Genomic DNA, 22,618 nt, shown 5'->3' with positions numbered 1-22,618 from the left:
AGTGTCGATAAAGCAGGATGGCGTGGGCGTGTTCGTGATGGAGTAGATCTCAGTCGTGGTTGTAGCTGAGCCCTCGAAGGTCGTTGCGAATTCCACGGGCAAAGAGACCTCGTAGTAGGTGTAGTCCGCGGCATTGAAAGTTGTCGGGGTCGTTTTAGTCTCGGTTGTACTTGAAGGAGAGTCCGATGTCTCGTCTGTAATTGTAGGAGAGTCCGATGTATCGGTCCCCGAAGACGTCGGAGTCGAAGGAGACTCAGTAATACCAGATAATGGGTCCACAGTGTTGGTCCCCCAAGACGTTGAAGTTGAAGTGGAGTCGTCGGTGGTCGTAGACGTGTCCAAGGTGATGGTAACGATGCCAGCGGATGACATAGAGCTCAACTCAGAGAGAACCGACGACACGATGGTTGATAAAGCTGCTGGCAATTCCGTAGTAGATGAAGAGGCCGAGACTCCATCCGTCGCGGCCATTGTAGATGTCGGAGTTGAATCCGTGGTCGAGTCCAGGCTGTCTGTCGACGATGAGGCAGTCAATGTTGCCGAACCCGTAAAAGAAGCGGCTGATGCAGATGAAGACGAGTCCGACGACAGGCTCAAACCCGGGGATGGGTTGTGGCGGCACTTCGATCCCTCGACGCCTCCGACTGTGGCCGCGGTGGCCATCAGCAGACGCAACAACGCTGTCGAAACTGGTGCGTTCATCTTGTTAACCACGTACAGAACAGTCCGAGAACGCAACGAGATACTCAGCTCAGGAACGAGCTTGGAAGTCAGCCCAGAGGCGCCTCATATAGAACACAACTTTTGCCAGTACCATTTCCCCTTTTTGGCACTGGCATAGTCATTAACTACAGATACTGGGGCCGCCGCGGCTCGATCGTGGCCATCATGATCGAAACAAGCATAAAAAAAGCTTAGCCTGCAGAGAGAGAAATTGGCATTGGGACTAGATACCTATTTAGCCTTACTAACTTACAGCTGGCCTTGGTCGGGTTCCGAATAGTCGGGTTCGTGGCGGGCTGAACATGAGTGAACGACATGTTGATGCCATCTTTGATTGGCTGCTAGTTTCAGGGGTAATCGAAAAAGGAAATGGTTTCTTCCCTAGTAGCTCCCATCGTTGTACGGAAGAAGTCCATTTTACCCTCTCGGTAGAAGGTCTAAAGTGGACTTTGACAGGACCCCTTCTACTAGATCGATCTATAGCTAGTATATTCCAGTATGCTGTCTAATTTGATCAATGATCTTCCCGGCTAGCCATCTAGAGACTAAAGCATGCGGGGATGCACGCAGCCTAGACCTTTCCGCTCGAATGCCAAGATGCTCAATTGCGATGCACATAACAAACGTCTGACAAGATGATTAATGTGACATCAGGTGAATAGGAAAGCACGACTATAGCTGCACTACTACCCACCGCGTTGTAGAGAGGGAAGATAAAATCGCACCGAAATTATCCATATCTGATACAGAATAAAAGGTGCATTAGACAAGACACCCAGATAGCCGCCGATCCTTGCCGCCCAGATCATCGCTTACCACTTATAAAGCCTCTCCCGTACCAGTACCCAGGTTTAGCCCGACCCGTTCCGTCTACCTCTCAGCTAAGAGCCGTCGGCGCACATAGGAGCGGCAACTGACACCTAGTCCAGACCTTCCACCTAGACTTGGGCCTAGGTACAGCCGCAACTCGCCCCGAGGTCATGTCCGTCTTGGACGCAAGTGCACTGCTGACCGCCTTGGGGAGGGAAGCCATTGCATCCGGCAAAGCAGCATCGCCAGTAGCCCGACTGGCAACGGGCGCAATCGGTATAGACCTTGCATGACTGTGCCCTCGGGCTCACTGTCAAAAGTCATCAGCCATGAAATGCCAAAGGTGTCGCTGCAGTATGATGGCATGCAAATAAGTAGGGCAGCCATCTCGTTGAGACAGGTTTGAACTTACGGGAGCGCAAGACTTGGGCCTCTTCGCTTTCCATGGGGGTTGCAGCTACAAGAGCCTGCAGACTGACGAAACCGACAAGAGTCAGGAGGAAAGTTGGATGCATGTTACCGGTCTGGTATATGTGGCGAGAGTGAATGGTTTTCGGTATTCGTTATTTCCTGGAAAAGCAGTGACTGTAATGTTTCTTATGTCGATGCTGATATTTCTAACTTCTGGGAGCCAACAATATTAGTTATATACATGTAGAGACCTGGTTACTTAGAGATCAATTTGACCGACTCGCATTTTTTATCATCAGTCAGCGCCCATTGTACAACCAGTGATCCGACAACTCACGAACTAGCTCGCTGCCCATACGACGCCCCTTGGCTTACTGGCAGAGCCTTGGCAGTTTACTTGATGCACCTCGTACACGGGTTGCAGCCAATCTCGGAGCCGGGAATTGAAGGCCCCACATGTCAGCCGTCGGCAATGCTGCTCCAAAAAGGGGGCGCAGCTATCGGCGAGTGGTCGGATGGTAAGCGGGCGTTCGGTGAGCTCCGTTATGAGCTTGAATCGGCGACCATTATCTGTAGGCTAGCGGAGCCCTCGTGGCTCGAGGAAGGGGACACCAAAGATTTTGATGCATCCGTATCTGAAGGAGCGGTAAGTCAAGTAAACTCGCACGCATCCCGGCGACTCTGTACGAGCTGAACCGCCATGCGTTATTGCGTGAGATTCCCATCCAAAAAGACAACGCAGCTCAAGATTTCTCCTTGTTTAACATTTTGGGTCTGGCGAATCTTGATTGCTACTGACAAACAAAAAGCCTGCAACGGCAGGGGTTCTGGAACCAGAAACCAAGCTGAACAATACTCCCAGTATTACTACACTCATTAGTCCGCCCATGCAAGGCCAGCTTCCAACAGTACCGTCACGATAGTCTCGTGTAAGATGTAACCATGCAACCAAAAGATGAAACCAAAAGCTTCGTAATTTACTAAACAAAAGAAAGGACTACTAAAACCATCTGTGCCAAGGGTGAAACAAATTGGTGGAGGCAATCATTTTTCGTTAGCAAAGGATACAGAAAATGAACAAGAGCCATTCCAACGGATCTTTATCATGTGTGTAGGGCTTCAGAACGCAAATCGCACGATATCCCCCGGCGCTAATATATCCCGCATCACATGGTCCGCCAGCACGTGCAGGTACGGCACGTACCCCAGCCCCCGGCACACCCACCGCACGGTCGCGGGCATCATCTCGCTCTCGACGGTGCCGGCCATCATGCCGAGCGGCCCCACGCTCTCGATGAGCCGGAGCCGCTCGTCGAGCAGCTCGAGCGTGCGCGGGCAGTCAATGGCCCAGGCGAAGGTTGCGCCCGTGTGCCGCAGCAGGCCGAAGAGGCCCTGGCACCGCACCGTGACGGAGCCCAGGCAGTCGAAGATGAGGGACCCGGACGGGAAGCGCCGCAGCAGCCGCCGCAGCAGCGCGACCCCGTCCTTCTCCGCCAGGTACATGGTCAGGCCCTCCATGATGACCAGCGTCGGCCGGTCCGCGGGCACGTCGGCCAGCCAGCCCTCGTCCGCCGCCGACGCCGCCACGAGGCGGTAGTCGACCCCCGCCCGGAGGGCGAGGGCAGCAGCTGCCGCCGCAGCGCCACGACGTCGGGCAGATCCAGGTCGACCCAACAGACGTTGGCATTTGAGGCCCCCTTGGCCGCCGTCCCGGGCTTGTCCACCGCGCTGGTGCCGTTCCCGCCCCAGCGCAGCCGGAGGCAGCGGCTGTCGAGCCCACAGGCCAGGTGGATCACGGTGGCGCGCGGGTGCCGCTCCAGGAAGGACGCGGCCCAGCAGTCCAGGGTCAGGGCGCGTGTCACCACGGCCGCGGCCGCGAAGGCGCCCGGCATGACGCCCGTGAAGTCGTAGCCGGGCACCTGCTCCAGCACGTGCAGCGCCCATTTGTCGTTGAGGAGCGGCTTGGCCGACTTGGCGTCCTGCGCCCGCGCGCAGAGGGTCGAGAGGTTGGTCTGCTGCGCGCCCGTGAGGGTGATCCGGGGGCCTGACGCCGGCGGCGCGCCCGAGACTTGGCGGCCATTGCCTTTGACAGAGGCCGTGGCCGATTCGCCCTTCTCGTCCGGCTTGGGCTTGCTGCCTCCCCCCGAGCTTTTGCTGCTATTTGGCGCCATGTCGTAATTATTGAATAACCGTCTGTGAATTTGTGCAACAATCGGAAAGCAACCAGATCTTGGTCTATTTGTCTCTGGGGATGGGGTATTAAGTACTAGAGTATGAGGCAACCAACTGCTGTCCGTCGCGATAATCTTCACGTGGTTATGTTTGGCCGGCCAAGAAGAAGTGGAAGTAAAAAGAAAAGCGGCTGTTTTTGCCGATGGTGAGATTGGTAAAGTCATCCGGTGTTAAGCTTTCACCACGGGGGTGTACCGCCGCCAGAAAGCGATTACGTCTTCTTGTTTCTGTTTCCATTGTCGCCAACCGAGTCATTGCGCCGCCAGTCCAAGGTTTGAATAGGGGGAGTCGGGGACATGATGAACCGGCACTAGGCTTGGCTGCAGACCGACGCCACGTTTGGAGTAAGTTTGGCGCGCCGCGCTCGTCGAAACACCACTCGATCTACTGCTACACACTTTCCTCGACAGTGCCCACTTGTTTTATCTCAGGAGGCCACGCATATGATAACCGGGCACTATCACACGCTCGTGCGGGCGATAGGCAACGTCGATGTTTATCATGGTTGGAACTTGGGCACCACGCAGGCCTATTGCGCCGGAATCTTTGTGGGAAAACAGGCCGGCTTGTTGGTATCAACTAGCGACAAGTTCGGCACAAAAGCAAACGTTAACGAAGACCGCTTTCATTCTCGGGTTGAATCTAATAATTTCATTCACTTGCTTTCGCTCATGTCGTCTTCCTCTGCGGCTCCTTGTACGCATTCGGCAGGCCACTTCGCTCGCTGTGCATCCACTGAAACAAGGGCTCGTAGACCTTGTCCGTTCTCTCGATGACGTTGCCGCTCTTGTACTCGGGCACGTCATGATAATAGTGCGACTCGTACACCGTCTCGATTGCCTGGCCGGTCTTGGTATGCGACTCATCCTCCAGAAAGACGTCGTAGGCCGACATGAGGCACTCCTTCTACGTCAAGCTGGCAATGGGCAATACCAGTAGTAAGCAATCATACTGTGACAAGGGCAGTAAAGGCTTGGTTCTGATTCAGCTAATAATTAACTATGGCACTTCTAGGGGCTCTAGTCTTCTGTCCTTCCTCTCCTTTTAGGAGGGTGATTCATCAGGTTTATATACACCTAGTCTGGCATCCTCCGGACGTCCCTTTGTCCCTTGGCCGCCATATCCTTCAGGAATGCCGTTATTTGTTGGACCGGTATGCATGCCTTCGTTGGCATGCGTGTGACACATGCCGTGATACTGTCAATGGCTAAGTGAAATAGTTTGTACTTACTGCTCGTCGAGGTAGGACTCCTTGAAGTCGGCCATGATGCCGGTGTCGTATGCGTTGGGCAGCACGGTGTTGATGGCGATGTTCACCTTGGCCAGCAACACAGGCGCCAAGGCGCGGACCCACTGCAGCGCCGCCGCCTTGACGGCGCAATACTTGGGGAACGTGGGGCACGGATAGATGGCGAAGATACAACCGGTGACGACGATCTTGCCGCCCCGGACGCCGGGCGGGTTGTGGCGTGCGTAGTGCGTGGCTAGCTCGGTGCCGTACACGACGCCCTTGAAGTCGGCGTCGTTGCACCCGAGGTCCGGGCAGGGCGGCACGTCGTCGACCGAGGCGCTGCGCCGCGCCAGGCCGTAGCGCGACTCCTTGTCGACGATGCCCGCGTTGGCGACGAGGGCGTCGATGCGCGCCCACTTGTCCCAGACGACGCGGCAGACGGCCTCTGCGAGTCGTACGACTCGACGTGGCACTCGGCGAAGAGCGTCGTCCGGCCCGTCGTGTCCAGCGCCTTGGCCAGTGCCTCGCCCGCGGCTGCCCACCGGCCCGTTAGGGCGACGTTGTAGCCACGGGTGTGCAGCCGGTGCGGGAGGTCACGGCCGATGCTGCTCTATTACAGGACGGGGCAGACAGAATGTCAGAATGGTGGTGGACGAGCGGGCTGGGGTAGGGAGGGGCACGTGGGAAAGGGTGTAGAAGAGCGGACTTAGTAGCACCTGTGATTATCACCACCTTTCGCTGGTCGACTGCCAAAGAACCCATTTTGCGTTTGCTGCCTTGTGCCGAGTTGGGGTTATTGATGTTCGCATTTCTGGATACAGGCTAATACTGATGAACTTGATTTCTCAGAGGCCTTGTGTCTTGTTTGCACGAGATGCTGATGATGATCCCCCGGCGACTGCAGACACGTCAGCCCTTAGCAAATCCTCGGCACCTCCTCCTTTTTGATCACTGGTGCATCCTTCCTACGCAGGGGTCAGCCCACGGGCCATTCACGCGAGTTGCCAGCACCATGAAGATCCCACATAACACTTAGCCAGCGGATCAACCCAAGTTACTTCACACGTGCGTGCGAAATCTATAATTCGAAACTGGGAGAGTGCGGAGTCAGTGGTGGAGTCTTACCAATCCCAGGAATCTGGCGAAGATTCGAAATGTCCGTACACGGTAGCATCAGCAGTGGACTACTAGGGAGGCATGGACCAATAGGATGCCACAAATCATCATCCCCATGCCGGCCACCACCAAGCCCAAACCCGGGTGAACGGGCCAACGAACGACTGGAAACGGCAATTTGATCGGCCTCTGCGTTTCGAAACCTGCCACACTTCATAGGAGTTTGCCGCACCGGCAACATCCCTGAATCTCATAGTCCTACCCCTACTGATCCTATAGTAAACAGACGCAACTAATATGCATACCCATCTGTTGGTCGTAAGGTTACAGCTTGCATTCATCATTTGAGTCAGTACGTAACATCGCACGCAACCTTTGACAGATGAACTTCGAACCCCAGACCGTCACTTCTTTGAACTTGCCTGGGCTAGTAATAGCACTCCATCGCGATGTTAATATGTCTATATCATTCATTTCGAGTTCGTCGACAAATCTGCCGGGGATCGCTCCAAGCCTGACAACAGTTCACGTGTGATAAGGGGGAATAGGACCCCCGCTCTCGTTATCGGTCCGCTCAGGAACTCAGAAGCCGGGTCCGGGACTAAGCATTCAAGAGATCTCGTATTCAATAGGAAACCTAAAGGCTCTGGTCCCTGACGAGGGGTGGGGCCAACCGTTACGTCGGGATCCAGTAGCTGCCGCGCGGCGCCATGGACAGCACCGGGGACCCCTGAACCTCCTCTACAGCGTTCAAACTACCGGAGAGCCGGTTCACATATACGCTACTGCCCACAAAATCACAAAAAGAAACAACCTCTCGCCTGGCATATATGTTTCACGGTGTTCGGGGTATCCTGTCTTATGATTTTCTCCCACCCATGCGAAATACGTCGACTTCTAATTGTCGACTATGTTTTGACCAAGTCTACTCATTTTCCTTGTACCGATCGGCATTTCTTTTGTTTCATGTGAATGCATAGCTAATGTTAAAATTGACTTGACAGGTGGTTTGGCTCGATATGGTAAACAGTTCATCGGCGGGCATTTCCGCGACCTTACGATATGGATCTCAATACGACGACCATCTTGTCATTGTCATCTGAATGGGTTATCGTTGCTGTGGCCATCATTGTGTTGCTGGATAAGGGAGCGTCCCAGCCCCAGATCTCGCTGCATTCAATACGAGGAAAGATCAGGCTGCCCGGGGAAGAGAATTGTTCCAACCCTCTCTCTGCTTCTCTTCGTTTGGGGAAGAGTCTCTTCTTGAGGCGTAGCAAGCACGCACACATCAGACACCACCATGGCCACGCCCGCCAGCAGCGGCAGCTATGAGTCGATTCCCATCCAGAATGCTGGTCAGGTCTGGATGATTGTGACGTGTGTGCTGACAATGGTAATCCCCACGACACTCGTGGCCCTGCGCTTCTTAGCGAGGTCGCGGTTTTCCAGCGCAGCCCTGGACGCGAGCGACTGGTGCATCGCGCTGGCGCTGATGTTTGTGCTGGCCTTATGCATTGTCGACTTCTTCATGGTGTTCAAGGGCGGTTTCAATTTCGATTTGGAAGAAATTCTCGTCCGGTTCGGTCCCGGTGCGCTCAATACTTTCTTCAGGGTATGGTTGCCCACCCCCCCCCCCCCCCCCTTTTCCTCCTCTCTTTCCCGCACACCCGCATGAGTATCTGTGCAAGCGGTTGCTGACATATGTCCCCAGTGTATGGCTGCTTGGCCACTGCTATGGAACTGCTGTGTCTTGACCAGCAAGCTGTCCGTCCTGGCCATGTATCAAACGCTCATGCCGATTCTGCGGATGAAGATGGCCGTCCACGTTGTCGGCAGCTTCATCATTGTCTGCAACTTCTGCGGTTTCATCGCGGGCTTGGTCATTTGCCAGCCCTTTGAGAAGAACTGCGACTGGGCGGGCGTGGTCCCGGGAAAGTGCGGGGACGTCAAAATCTACTACGAGTGGCTCAGCGCAATCAACGTCATCAGCGACGTGGTCGTCCTCTCTTGCTTCCTCTTTCCTTTGTCTACAACCTGCAGATGCAGCTGCGTAAAAAGGTCGTGCTGGTCTTGATGTTCAGTGTCGGTTTCACGTGAGTTTCCGAATCCTCTTCCCTATTAGCAGACACCAGGAATATGCGCGCGCCCTGGAAGAAAAGTAAAACTGATATTGGAGTTGCGCGTGTACCAGCACTTGCGCCGTGACCATCTACCGACAAACCCTGATACCAAGCCTGGACGCGACGAACCCCACGGGCTCCGGCCTGCTCGCCTATTTGTTCTCGACCGTCGAGGTCGGCGTGGCCGTGTCGCTGGCCTGCGTACCCTTCCTGCGGCCGCTGTTCCGCGGCACCTTGGGCTCGACGTCCGACCGCTCGCGCTCGACGACTGACTCCGGCTTCAATTTCTCGAAGAAGCGCAGCAGCCGCCGCTCTAAGCCGCGGAACCAAGGGTTCAACGAGCTGGGCGATTCAGAGGGCTCGGAGATCCAGCTGAGCCCCGTTAACATGGGCAATGCGCCCGCCGCGCAGAGCCCGACGACGATATTTGAGTTCCAGGCCACCCTTTCTTTGAAGTTGCCTAGGATCAATATCCAGACGTCATAGATCATGGAGCAGGAAGATGGTCCTGAAAATGGCCACGTTGCGAAACAACCGGGGAGTGCATAGTGTTGACTGTCCGCGGATTACGGTCGGTTGCTTGTGACCTGAGCTTTGCTTCGCCAGGATGTACTCTAATATGGACCTGTCTACAATGAATAAGAGACGACTTATATGGTACTGTACTTTGGCATTCAATCCAGTCCCCTACGTTTATCAGAAAGTCGTGACTACGGGCACCTGCTTTTGCTTCCGGAAAGACCCCACCTTTCACCGACGCACGGGCTTTCCCGCTGCGACTACCAACTCCGCATTCACGCGGTCGGGCGAGTTGCTCATCCGATTGGAACTACTTACTGGTGTCTTATGTCAGACTCCTCCAGGTGTGACAATCTGGAAACCATGCATTGTCAATACTGTACCTGCCGGGTAGGTGCGACGTGATGCTTTCGTTACCATGTTGACGTAGATTTCGTCAATGGCGGGGGTGGAATGACGTCACATCACCGGATTTCTACTACATACGGCTGTTTTCTTTGACCAACCATCTCGCCAAATGAAACACAACAATCTTCCCTAATAATTCTTTAAACAACTGTTCTACTCACACATAACCTCCCAGAAAGCTTTCAGAGAACTCCAAATCACCTCCAGCTCTCAAGACCACACAACATCAAGAGAAAAGAAAAAGCACTACCGCAACCTCACCCAAGATGCCTTCTTCCCAGCAACAGCAGCAAACCCATACCTCCAACGCCAGCAGCTCCTTCTCCACCTTCGTCTCTTCCTCTTTCTCCTCCTCGTCCAGCGGAGGCGGTAGCGACGGCAACAAGTCGCACAGCAAGACCTTCACGGAGCACGGCTCCTACAACAGCCGCGACGGCGGCCGCATCGAGCGCACCACCGAGGAGACGGGCAAGCCCGTCCTGCACGAGACCACGGAGCTGGACCCCCATGGCCACTCCCTCGGCGGCACGTCCCGGGGCGGAGACCGGCTCGTCGAAGATGTCAGTGACGATGAGCGGCGTCAGCAGCAGAAGCAGGAGCAGCAGTAGCTGGCTACATCAGTGCTTGGGATGGACGGGCGGAACCTGCATGGGAAAGGGCGGTTTATGAGATTGTATTAATACCGCTTTGACGGAGATTACGCCATGGTTGTTTGATTAGGCTCGATGCATTCGTTTCATGGATGTTGCTGTGGAGGGTGCGGCTCAAGGGAGGATAGGAAGTGTACAGATCGACTGGCTTGTGTATAATATTATGAGATGCCTTTGAATGGTAGATGGCGTGTAGCTTGGCCATAAGTGATGGTTATGTCAGATCTTCATCATGTGGGATGTCCTTCCCCTAGACCACAATACTACCTTACTTTAATTAGGCTGGATTTCCTGACTTTCTTGTGTGGCCAACATGCGATGCGAGTATGATTTCCACACTACATCATCAAGTACCTACTTACATACCTCTTGACTTAGGTATTTGGGTATCTCCTGGGGTTAACGCTAAACGTATGTCACCTCATAACCGACACCCCTGTATAACACCAAAATGGCTCACCGCTACTTTTCTTTATTACTTATTTTTTTTAACTAATTTTAAAGTAATTTATCTCATTCTTTTTATATTATATTTATTTAGTATTTATAGTACTTTATATATAAAATAATACTATTATTATAATTTTTAATATTACTATTATAATTTTTAATATTATAAATAGTAAATTAATATACTAGGCCGCTTTAAATTAAGGTATACTAAAGACTATATTAATTAACTGCCTTTATAAAGTTAAATTAAAGCGAGAGGTTAAAGAAAGTTATTAAAAGCTTTTTTTAATATAAGAAAAGTATTTAATAGATTAAGTTTTAGCTTAAAAAGCTTTTAATATAGCACTGATATATATATAAATTAAAGAACTAGCTTAACGAGTTTTAACCCTTAAAAAAGATTATTAACCACTCGGTAAAAATTAAATAAAAGCCTTCCTTTAATGTTACCTAGATTTAAAAATAAAGAAGTAATATCGAATCGACTTTTAATATATTAATAAAGTATTAATTAAGGTAATTAAGTTTTAATTTCTAATTAAATTACGTATATTATTAAATAAGCTCTTATACATACGTATAAGTTTCGGTTTTAATCGAGGTTTAATCGTTATATTCTATTATTTATATCTATCTTTAGTACTAGCTATAAGGGGTATTGTATACCCCTTTTTATAAAATAGAAAAGGGGTTTATACGCGTAGGTATGTAGTACCCTTTTTAAAGTAATATGGACAGCTTTAGTTCTAGCTGTTTTAATACTAGCAGTTTTCTATTTTAGTAATAGAATTAGCCTGTTCCCCTTTTTAGATATGAGCCTTCTTTTTACGAGGGTCTCGTACGGTTAGGTTACTCTAATCCGGTACTCGGTACCTGCCTAAACTGTATAGGTGATGTTATACCTTTTTAACGTTGTTTTAGTTAAGTGGCAGGTCTATTCGATTAGTTATTCTAGTTATTCGTTTAAAAGTAGTAATAATAGTAGGTGACCGTCGTATATTATAATACGTTATATTCGTAAGGAATTAATAAAAGTAATTCTATAAATAAATATTTTTTCGTATATAAATAATTTATATAATATAGGTTTATATATATATATATATATATATTCGCGCGATATTTAATTAATAAGTTATTAATTCTTTCGGCGTTATTATTATTAATATAATCGATTATAATTAACGTTAAATAACGTTACCGACTTTTTCGGTTTAAAATTAATAAGCTATATTTATACTTTATATTAACGTATAATGTTTTATTTCTTTTTTAATTTTTAACGTTTATTAATTTTATATAATAAAATAAGGAAGTTCGCGTTTATAACTTACCGAGCCGTAATATCGAGATACGCGTACTGATAAACAATAATATTCGCCGCCTATTCGCTCGTATTATTCGTTACGAGGGTTATTTTCGTACGGTTCTCGTTTAATCGCGCGGTAATATTAATAGCGTTTATAATAATCGGTACGTCTAGTTTTATATTCCGTTCTGTAAATATGTTCGTTTCGATAGATATTAGGACGGCGTTTATACTTTATACGTTTAAGCTTCGTATAATAACCGGTATTTATATTATAGTTTACGATTCGTAAACTTTAATCTCAATAATAACGAGAATAAAAGTAGTAATAATAAAGTTAAAATAATAGTTATATAACAATAAGTTAATAATAAATAAAATAAATAGTTTTCGTATATATATAGGTAGCGTTTTTATACGGTTATTTTTGTCGTATTACTCGTTTAAATTATAATATATTACGGTTTTTTTTTAATTTTCGTATAATACCTAATAAATAAAATATATCGATAATAATTATATAAAAAAGGATTAATAAAAGAAATCTCTCTTTTTTTTTATATTTCTTTTTTTTAATTACTCGTTATATAAGTTTAGCCTCTCGATATACGCTTCCGTATATACGGTAAGGCTATTCGTTAAGACTAGCTGCTCGAGGGCCTTATTTGAGAATATTTTAGTGAAGGTATTTACCGGATTATCTCTATTATCGATATAATAAACCTCTAATATCTCCTTTTTTTTATATAATTCCTAAAGCGATATAATATTAATTATTAGTTTTTTCTTATTCGTTATTCTTAGTTTAATTAAGTATTCGTAAAGTGATCTCGAGTTTATATAAAAAATTATTAATACTTTTTAAAATTCGAAGCTTTATACGATTCTTTTTAACGTGGTATTAAATATAATACCGTTATTAATACCGGAAATTATTATGAAAGTGCATCGATCCCTAGGTATTAGCAGTATACAGGTGTGATAAAATAAAGCTAACGCTTGTCCCATATATATTCTTTACGGGAATATGAGATATTATAAGGAAACTAGAAGGAAAGAGGCCCGGGAGCTATAAAATATACGGATACTTTTTTTATCCTGTTATAATTATCCCCTTTTTTATTTAGTAATCCTTGCTATATTTTTAGCGTAAGATCTTTAAGTAATAGAAACGAATATGTTTCGTAATTTTCGCGAGGTGTTTTAGTAAAGGGTAGTAAAGGTGTGGAGTAAATAAAAGTAAAGGGATCGCGTATTATATTATTAATGCGTTAATAAATATTTTTAGGTAAATATATAAATAATTGCGATAAGCTTTTTATAATTTTAAAATAAAGTTATTTTAAGATTTAATTAATTCTTTCCGTTTCGATTAATAATAATTCGTTATTTTATACTACGATTTAGTTGTTTATTTATACGTTTTTAAATAGGAACTATTACGAATTTCTTTTTTTATATTATAATAACCGCCGTTTTTTAATATATTTAATTATTTAATAGTTACGACGGCGGTATTTTATTTATCGCGCCTAATTCGTTTTATTATCCTTACGTTTCGTTATAGGCTTTCGTTTATAAACCCTTTATTAACGAGCGCCCTAAGTTTAATTATTTTTTTATTAATCTCTAATCCCTAGTTTACGGTTAGTTTAATTTTAAAATAAGCTATTATAATAATAATAAGACTTACGAGGTTATAAATTTATCGTATCGATTCGTTTTCGAGGCGTTTTAATTAAGCTTTTTTAAAAAGTTTTTAACGCGCTGGTCGGAGATTTCTAAATCGTCGCTATCGTGTTTTTGGGCTTAATAGAATACTTTTAAAAGGTTAATAACGACGATGCCTTTATTTTTTTTATCGAGCTCCGCCGCCGTACGGGTAATATTTTATGCCGTTTCGTCGTTTCTTTTTACCGCGTAATAAAAGGCTATAAAGCCGAGTTCGGAATTTCCGGCTTAAAAAAGTTTATTAAAGTAATAAGATTTTTACGGCAAGTTTTTAAGTCCCGACCCTGTTTTATTAACGGTAATATTACGAATAAATAAGCTTAATCGTTTACCGTTAAAAATACGCTTCGCGAAAAGACGCTTTACGTAAACGTTTCGCCTTTTTTAATATTAATACCGTAAATATTTTATATTTATTAATTACGGGTTTATTCCGTTAATATTTCGTTAAATTATAAAAAAGGTTAACGTTTTTAAAACTATGGTTTTATTACGCCTTTTTCGTCGCGACCGCGGTTTTATTATTTAAAATATAGTTTTTAATTTTATTAAAAAGCGAGCTTTTATATTTCTCGCCTCCCTTTATAAGGATATCGCCGAAAACTGGGCTACTTATTTTAAAAACGAGTTAGGCCTCTTAAGCTTAGCGTTTTAAATAGTCGTACCGTTAGGTTTTTGTTTTAGTTTCTTTTTCGTAATAAAATGAATTCCTCGGCGTAATATAAACCCCGTAACTAATTAATAAGGCGTAGATTTTTTAGTTTTATTATTTAAATAAATAAGTTCGAATCTTATCGGGGTCCGGCTTCGGCCTTTTTTTAAACTAATTAAATAAATAAATAATAAAGGTTTTAAAGCCGGTTTTACCTTTATAATAATAATTTATAAAACCTGCTTCTCCGTTTTATAACTAGTAATATAACTTAATTCTTTTTTTTATATTAAACTACTTTTATAAAAGCGTTTATTAAATTTTCGGCCGGTTCTTATTAATTATATTCGATAAGTTAACCTTTTTATTTTATTAAATAATATTATCGCCCTTTTTAACGCATCTTTTCCCTAACCTCTTTTACCTCTTATTCTTTATTATCTTCTAGCTCCGGTATTAATAAAATATTAAAAGATATTACTTTTTATAGCTTTAATAATTAGATAAAAAATATATTATAAAAGCGAAAATATTTCTCTAATAAAGCTAGCCGGTACACTAACGTCCCGATACGCTCGAAAACTCGGAACGGACCGATAAACTTTAAGGCTAGTTTCTTATTCTAAACCTTTAAGTTTTTAATAAAGAACCTTATTATTTATTTAATTTTAAAAATAATTAATTTATAATAAAAATTATAGTATTTCGCTTAAGATTTTATTATTTTCTTTTAACGTTTTTTTATTTTTATTCGTAAGTTTTATAGTTTTAATAACTTATTTTTAATTATTAATACCTTTTTTATAAAAGAGTTATTTTTAATAAATATACGAAAGTTTAGTTAATAATTATACATAGTTTTAAATAGCGATAGCCTTATTATTAAATTTATTAAAAAATTAATAATATAAAATACTATATATAATAAATTCGGTTATAATTTAAGGTATTCCGCTACGTAATATTTTAAATATATTTTAAGAACTTAATTTATTTTCTCGGTTTAGCCGTTTATTTATAAGTGAAATATTATCGAATACTTTAGTTTTACTTTATTTTCGAAATAAAATTATAATTAAAAGTTATTAATAAAAATTAAGCCCTTATTTAAAAAGAGCCCTTTTAAGTTATTAAATTAATACTTGATTTTTTAATAAAATAGTTATATTAATTTAACGGTATTAATTATTTTTAATACGAGGAAAAAAAAGGATAGCTTATTATATCGGTTTATTATTATAAGGATAATATCGATAAATTATTATTTATAAAAGGAGTTAAGCAGGCTTATAATAAAGTTTATATTATACTCTTTTTTTAAACGGCTAGGCTAGGGTAACGAGGCAAGTTTACCGTATAAACGATAATATTTCGCCTTAAAGCCGAGATATATAACATAGGCCTTTATATATATAGCTACGTCCTTTTATAAATCGGGTTAATAAAAACTTTTTTTCGAAAAGTTTTATTATATAATCGCGCCCGAAATAGCCGTTAAAAAGGTTATCGTGATATACCTATAATAATTATACTCGGAATAATATTTATTTAAAAATATATATTTTTTTATTAAAATATAATAATTTATTTATTATTATTACTTATTAATATTTCGAATCCGCCTCGGCCTTTAAGCTTTTTTACCTTCGTTAATAAGCTTCGTCCTTTTTTTAAGCTTAGTTAATAAAGGTTTTTAAATTAGGACTAATTTTTAACGATAGCGGGTCTTCTCGTTGTACCGAATTTTTCGCCTTTTAACGGGTTATTATTTAAATTAAGATAACGCGTTTAGGCGTTGATTTTATTTCGTATATTATTTAGGCTAGTACGCGAGGCCTGCCTTTTAGAGAGCTAATATTTATTATTAGTTTTTTTTTTAAAGTAGGTAATAGTATTAAATTATTACCCGTATTAATAATATAATTTAGCCGTTTTAATAAATTATTAGCGGGGTTATTTTTATTCGGTTAATAAATAATTATAAAATTAACAAGGGTTAAATATATATATTAATATATTTAGCGATTATTTAATTTATTAATTTTTATAAAGCTTTATAAGTTTTAATAATTCGAAAATATTTCGATAATATATTTTATTTTTTTTAAATAATGCTTTTAATATTTAAAGTATAATATTATCGCGAGTATCTTTTAATTTAATATATTATAATTAAGCTCTGCCTCGGAAAACTTTTTAAAGTAGAAGGAGACCGGGTATTAATAATTTCCGGCACCTTTTTAAAAAAGGGTTCTAATTATTACGAATTTAAAAGCGTTTGTTTTTAGCCGTATTAGTTTTTCGGGATCGAAATAGGTTAGGAGCGGCGCCGTTTAAAAGGTTTATTTTAAGAGTATAAAAGCTATTTTAATAGGGTTATTTAGGTAAAACGCTCTTATTTTTTATTCGGTTTCGTTATTTTTAAATAATTTTATTAATAAGGTAACGATTTCGGAATATTTTTTTATAAAGCGATAATAAAAGTTATAAAATTTTAAAAAGATTTAAAGGTTATAAACGAACGTTAGCGTTAATTAGTTCTTAATTATATTAATTTTTAAAAAATTTATAAATACCTTTTTTATAAAAATATAATATTTTAAAAATTTTAAAAACTTTTAAAAAAATTAATATTTAAATAGTTTTATATATAAATTAATTTTTAAAAGTTTTTTAATTATTTATTATAAATATTTTATTTAAGTTTTTTTATTTAAAAAATAAATTAAAATATTATTAATATATATTATATAATAAATATTTATTAAATTTTTTAAATATTATAAAATATAATATTAAAAAATAACCGGGGTATTAATAAAGCTTATTATTATTATTAAAAACTTAAAATAGCCGTATTAAGTTTAAAACGCCGTTTTTTATTTATTTTTACGCTTAATACGGATACGGTAATACGTATCTTTAAGGTTAATTTTAAAACAAATTATAAATTAAGAGATTTTATTTAATAATTTTAAAATAAAAAATAAAGTATACCGGTTTTTAATAATAACGCTATTTAATTCTTTATAGTTAATATAAAGGCGTAAGATTCCGTTTTTTTTTAAACGAAAAAGATAGGGGCCCCTATTAAACTTTATAATTTTCGGATCTTCCCTTTTTCTTTATTTTATCTAACTATTCTCGTAATATTTGAAGTTCGGAATACGATAAGGAGTAGATAAGTCGGTAAAGGGGCTCCGTTCCGGGTTCGAAATTAATAATATAGCTAGCTACTCGGTCCGACGGGAAAATATTATATTTTTCGGTCTCGAAGAAGGCAGTTAGGTATTAGATATAGCTAGGGATAAAAGGTAAGACCCTTTCTCCGGGCGTCTTTCTTTCTTTTTATACCGCTTTTCGCGGAGATATAATAATATAATAAAAGGTATTACTTTTATAAGCGCGGTAAAAAGGGCGAGGGTTTATAAATTAAACTTTAATTATATTAATAAAGAATTATTAACGGTTTTTTCCCGCGTTAATAATTAATTTTAATTCTTATATAACTTTATAAAATAATAAGACCGGGGTATTTTTATAATAAAAATCCCGGTTAATAATAATATAAAAACGTCGGATTTATTTTATAACCCTTCGGAAATTAATGAAATTAAATTTTATTTAATAAATATTATAAATAAAAATATATAAATTATTAATAAAATTAATAAATTTTATTTATAAAAAGGTTTAAAATAATTTAATTTATAAAATAAAAATATAATTAATTATATTTATTTTAAAATATATATTTAAATTAAAATAAATAAAGATTAATATTATATATAATAAAAGAGTAATAATTATAATAAGGGCTTATAAGGTTTTAAATACCTTTATAAAAGGATTTTTATTTAAAAAAGGTATATCTTTATTTAAAACCTTTTTTTATTTTTCGAAATTCGTTATATTAATATTTAATCTTTAATAAAATATTTATTAATATAATATCTTTTCTTATTATATTAATAATAAGTAATATAATTTAAATTTAAGTAGCCCACGGTACCGTTCCGTACCGATCCGGCTTACGCGTTCTTAAAATAAAACGGTAGGGTAGATACGTCCTGTTTTTTTTTATAATTCGGCGGGCCCTGCTTTTTACGCTTAGAATCCCTAGGCTCCGGATTAATTAAACTAGCGTAGCTTCGCGGGCCTTTAATAGGCGTTATTATTATTTAGCTTTTTATATTCTTTTTTTTTATCGATTTTAATAAAATCTTTTACTTTTTTTTTATTAAATCGATTATATTATTCCGTTATTTCGGAATATTATTATAATAATTTATAATATCGTAACGTAAAAATTAAAAAAGTTTACCGAAAAAGTAATATATACGTTCCCGGTCGGAGCGCGGGCGGACCTAGCTCTTTAACAAGGCTAGGTATTCGTAAAACTATCGCGGATCCTAATTTAAAAGTTAATACGCCTCTTTTAATTAAGAATTAATTATAACGGCCTCGTTAATAAAGCTTTAAATAACTGCCCGCGTTTATTTTAAAAAGGTTATTTAATAATATTTTAATTATTTTAATTCGTATTCGGAGGCGTATTATTTTTTTAAGCAAAATTATTATTTTATTTCTTAAATTATTTAGTTATATACGTATAAAATCTTAGCGTAAGCGTTACGATAATATTTTAAAATAATTTTATAAATTATTCGTAACTTTTTAACCTAGCTTTCTTATTATACCTTAATAAAAATTAAATTAAATTAATTATATTAAAATTTAATTAATTTATTAAAGTTTAAATCGAGATCGTTAATTAATAAAGTTCCGTTAATATCGTTATTTAAAAATAAATTATTAGTAAAGTTTAAGTTATACCCCTCCGATTTTGAAGGGGTATCGGCCTCGCCACCTAATAGGTTTAAAAAGGATAGAAAGTCTTTTATATCCTTATTTTTTTATTAAAAAGCTTATTTCTTAACCTTTTTAAAGCGTTTTTTAAACAACGACCGTTTAAGCTTTAATTAATCGAGCTCTTTTCGAAAATATACTTTTAAAGGTATATCGGGGGGAGCGTCGGGCTTAATAATAAATAAGGGATTATTAATAATATCCGTAGCTACTCCTACTTCTTTTTCTTTTCTCTTTTTAAGAAGGGGATTCGTTAATCCTTCGTTTTCGCCATCTTTAACGGTCGTATTCGGAGGATTAAGGGCTATAAAAGTTCTCCTTTTCTTTTCAAAATCGATATTACTAATAAGTAAGTCGTGTTATAAAAGCGTTAAAATTATAAAAGTATATCGATCCCTAGGTATTAATAATATATAAATATAATAAAATAAAACTAACCCTTATCCCGTATATATTCTCTACGGGAATATAAGATATTATAAAAAAACTAGAAGGAGAGGGGCCCGGGAGCTATAAGACGCACGGATACTTCCTCTGTCCTGTTATAATTATGCCGTATAATTCGTTAATTAATACGCTTTAAGTAATTCTTTTATATTTCGTCGAGCTCTAATAAATAATATTACTTTAAATTTCGAATTAATCTCTCGTACGGCTAAGCTTTTAGTTTAAAATAATTAAGTATCCGAACTAGGATATTAAATCCTTATTATTTACGAAAGAACCGTTAGTAAAGATATATATTTTTATACGGTGAAGATTAAGCGGGATATATCTTAGGCCGCGTATCGGATTCTAGATTTACTAATTAATTCGTATATTTAGGCTCTCGATATCCTTATCCTTTAAGGTCTATACTTAAGCGGCGGTAGACAGGTCGTACGCTGCCTCCGGTTAATAAATGGATATTAAATATATTCTTTTTATATGCTAAGAGATATATTATTAGTCTTTATTAATAATTTTAAAGTCGATAAGTTTTAATTAATTAACCTATCCTTTTTATTTAAAAAGGATATCGTACGATTTTAATTAAATCTTGCTTTTATTAAACTCGATCGGCGTATTTTCGGTTAAGATATTTTTTAGCTTTATACGGAATTGTTTCTCTGCTAGCTTTTTTTCTTCTTTTTTTAAAAAAAGGGGCTATAACGAAGCTAAACGTATTATCGGTTTATATTATTATAATATCGAAGGTATCTAATCTTTCCGTAATAAATAATAAATAGGCGTTATATATTAATATAATTATTTTTAAATTTTATACGTAATAATTATAATACGTTTTAAATTAATAAAGTTTTAATTCTATTAGTCCGTATAGGGGTAATACGATTTAAAGTAATGTTTTTTCGAGGTATTAAGTCTTTAGCTTTATTAGTAAACGTGTATAGATTAGTTGGTTTAACTTATCGTGTAATTAAATATACGCCTATATAATATCGCGTAGTTTATTTTATATGTTAAAGTTTCGGATTAGGGTTAGTCCGAGGGCTAAAAGGAGTTTTTAATTTATTCGCTAGATTATTAATAACTAGGTTAAAATAGCCTCTTTTTTTATATTTTCGTAGTTTTATATTACGAGCCTAGATTTTTATATAGCTTTATAGTTTTACTTTTAATCTCTTATATAAGCCGTGTTTTAAAAATTTTCAGGCCGGTATATTTATTTAAATCGAATCGAATAAATTCGAAAACTTTTCGTACGGCGAGATTATTAATCTCCTTTACGTTAGACTTTTAGAACGGGTATTTAAACGAGGTAATAACCCCGTCCTATCGGAGCTTAATTATTAGGTCGTAATTTTTTTATTCTTTTTAGGTAAGGGATATAATAGCTCGAGCGTTCCGGAGTAAATATTTTTTAGGTCGTTTTCGGCTACGTCGTATAAGAGCTACCGTAATTTCCTCGGCTATCGGTTCGGTATTTAGGGTATCTGCCGGCTATTCCGGATCTGGTTATATATCCGGCTCGTTACGCGGTTTTTCGGCCTCTTCCCGGTAATACGGCTTGATTTAAGTTATTCGAAAAGCTTTTAAGCCGTTTAAGGTGTTTACCCGGATTGTACGGTTTTTAATAGCTGTTATTTTATATAGTCCGGTTTATCCTTTTTTTCCCCGCTAGATTAAAACTTTATTCCGGAGCGGGAGTATTAAAATATTATGGACAGCTAGTTTATTCCGGGTATTTAGAACTCGGTAGATATCGATATTTATACGTATTTTTTGAAGCATTTCTATTATTTTCCGTACGGTTTCTTTTCGTATTTAGATCTTTAGTAACGGTGGTAAGTTCCCGTCCATACGAAGATATATTCCGAATACGAGCAAAGTAAGAACTAGGTTATCAGGGTTAGCTGTATTATTTAAAGCTTTAATTATTATTTAAAATATTATCTCGGTATTTATATAATAACTAAGATTTTTTTATAAAATATCGAAAGCTTTACGTAATAAAACGTATACTTATTCGATTTTATTTATTATTTAATAAGCTTCGATAAATATTTATTTATAAGTAATTCTTATTATTTATACGTAATTTTAAAATTCTTTTTAAAAGTTTATACCCGGATCGTGCGAAATATAATTAAGGGGTCCTTAATATACGTATATTTAGTATTTATAGAAAGTATTTTAAGTATTTCGTATACTAAGCGAATATAGGAATATAACCGTTTAAAAGGATATACTCGAATTAATTACGTAAAATACGTTCTATTTATTAATATAAATAATATTTATAATAATTTCGTAATTAAAATCGTATTTATTTTATAACGAGAATTTAAATCTTTATAATGCCGGATCGTATACTTAATATTAAGAGCAGAACTTTTAGATCTCGTTAAAAATAACAGGGTCGACGTTATTATAGCCGGCGTTCTTTAAAAGAGTTTAGAGCTTTTTTATATAAAAGTGTTTAAAACGTTAGTAGAGGTATCGAAACTATTTTTTAATAAAATATAACGTCGTTTTTATACGGCCGGTATTAAAGAACGGGTGTCCTTATTTCTTAATTATAAAGAGTATTTCGCCGTTTTTTTGTATAATAAAATTAAAAATATTATTATAATACGCTTTAAGCCGGTCGGCGTTATATAATAAAAATTAAAAAAAAGTTATAATATTTAAGATATAATACTTTATTATTTTTAATAAGTTCCTTATATTAATTATTTTAATTAACGAAATAGGTTTTAAGCTTTTAAACTTAATTTTAACGCTTTTCGAAATCTAATCGATTTATACGTCTAGGTTTTTTCGTACGTAAACCTTTATTTAAAACTTTCCGATTATTAAAAATAAAGCGGCGCCGATATTTTAAAACTCTTTTTAATAAGTTTAGTTATATAAGTTATTAAGGTTAAATTAATCGGTTTA

At 39.0% G+C, this 22,618-nt stretch overlaps 5 protein-coding genes across 5 annotated transcripts; 2 read left to right on the top strand and 3 right to left on the bottom strand.

The window, feature by feature from the left end:
- Nucleotides 1-382: 382 nt before the first annotated feature.
- On the bottom strand, nucleotides 383-1,040 carry PG994_003420 (uncharacterized protein; the record flags this gene model as incomplete). The annotated part of the gene is made up of 2 exons (XM_066854829.1): nucleotides 383-702; nucleotides 977-1,040. The coding sequence occupies 2 exons, from the start codon at nucleotides 1,038-1,040 to the stop codon at nucleotides 383-385; spliced, it is 384 nt and encodes a 127-aa protein (XP_066719107.1).
- A 2,023-nt stretch (nucleotides 1,041-3,063) lies between these two features.
- PG994_003419 (uncharacterized protein) lies at nucleotides 3,064-4,115 on the bottom strand (the record flags this gene model as incomplete). The annotated part of the gene is made up of 2 exons (XM_066854828.1): nucleotides 3,064-3,572; nucleotides 3,620-4,115. 2 exons carry the CDS (start codon nucleotides 4,113-4,115, stop codon nucleotides 3,064-3,066), a joined length of 1,005 nt encoding a protein of 334 aa, XP_066719106.1.
- Nucleotides 4,116-4,845: 730 nt separating this feature from the next.
- On the bottom strand, nucleotides 4,846-6,169 carry PG994_003418 (uncharacterized protein; the record flags this gene model as incomplete). Its single annotated transcript, XM_066854827.1, has 4 exons — nucleotides 4,846-5,043; nucleotides 5,473-5,850; nucleotides 5,874-6,017; nucleotides 6,137-6,169. 4 exons carry the CDS (start codon nucleotides 6,167-6,169, stop codon nucleotides 4,846-4,848), a joined length of 753 nt encoding a protein of 250 aa, XP_066719105.1.
- A 1,654-nt stretch (nucleotides 6,170-7,823) lies between these two features.
- PG994_003417 (uncharacterized protein) lies at nucleotides 7,824-9,129 on the top strand (the record flags this gene model as incomplete). The annotated part of the gene is made up of 3 exons (XM_066854826.1): nucleotides 7,824-8,135; nucleotides 8,235-8,548; nucleotides 8,715-9,129. The coding sequence occupies 3 exons, from the start codon at nucleotides 7,824-7,826 to the stop codon at nucleotides 9,127-9,129; spliced, it is 1,041 nt and encodes a 346-aa protein (XP_066719104.1).
- Nucleotides 9,130-9,836: 707 nt separating this feature from the next.
- PG994_003416 (uncharacterized protein) lies at nucleotides 9,837-10,178 on the top strand (the record flags this gene model as incomplete). The annotated part of the gene is made up of 1 exon (XM_066854825.1): nucleotides 9,837-10,178. The coding sequence occupies one exon, from the start codon at nucleotides 9,837-9,839 to the stop codon at nucleotides 10,176-10,178; it is 342 nt and encodes a 113-aa protein (XP_066719103.1).
- Between the last annotated feature and the right edge of the window lie 12,440 nt (nucleotides 10,179-22,618).

Source organism: Apiospora phragmitis, assembly GCF_038363925.1.
Source record: "Apiospora phragmitis strain CBS 135458 chromosome Unknown utg000004l:1.0-3135199.0:1.0-3139288.0, whole genome shotgun sequence".
Lineage (NCBI taxonomy): Eukaryota > Fungi > Ascomycota > Sordariomycetes > Amphisphaeriales > Apiosporaceae > Apiospora > Apiospora phragmitis.
This window is presented reverse-complemented; position numbering and strand designations above follow the sequence as displayed.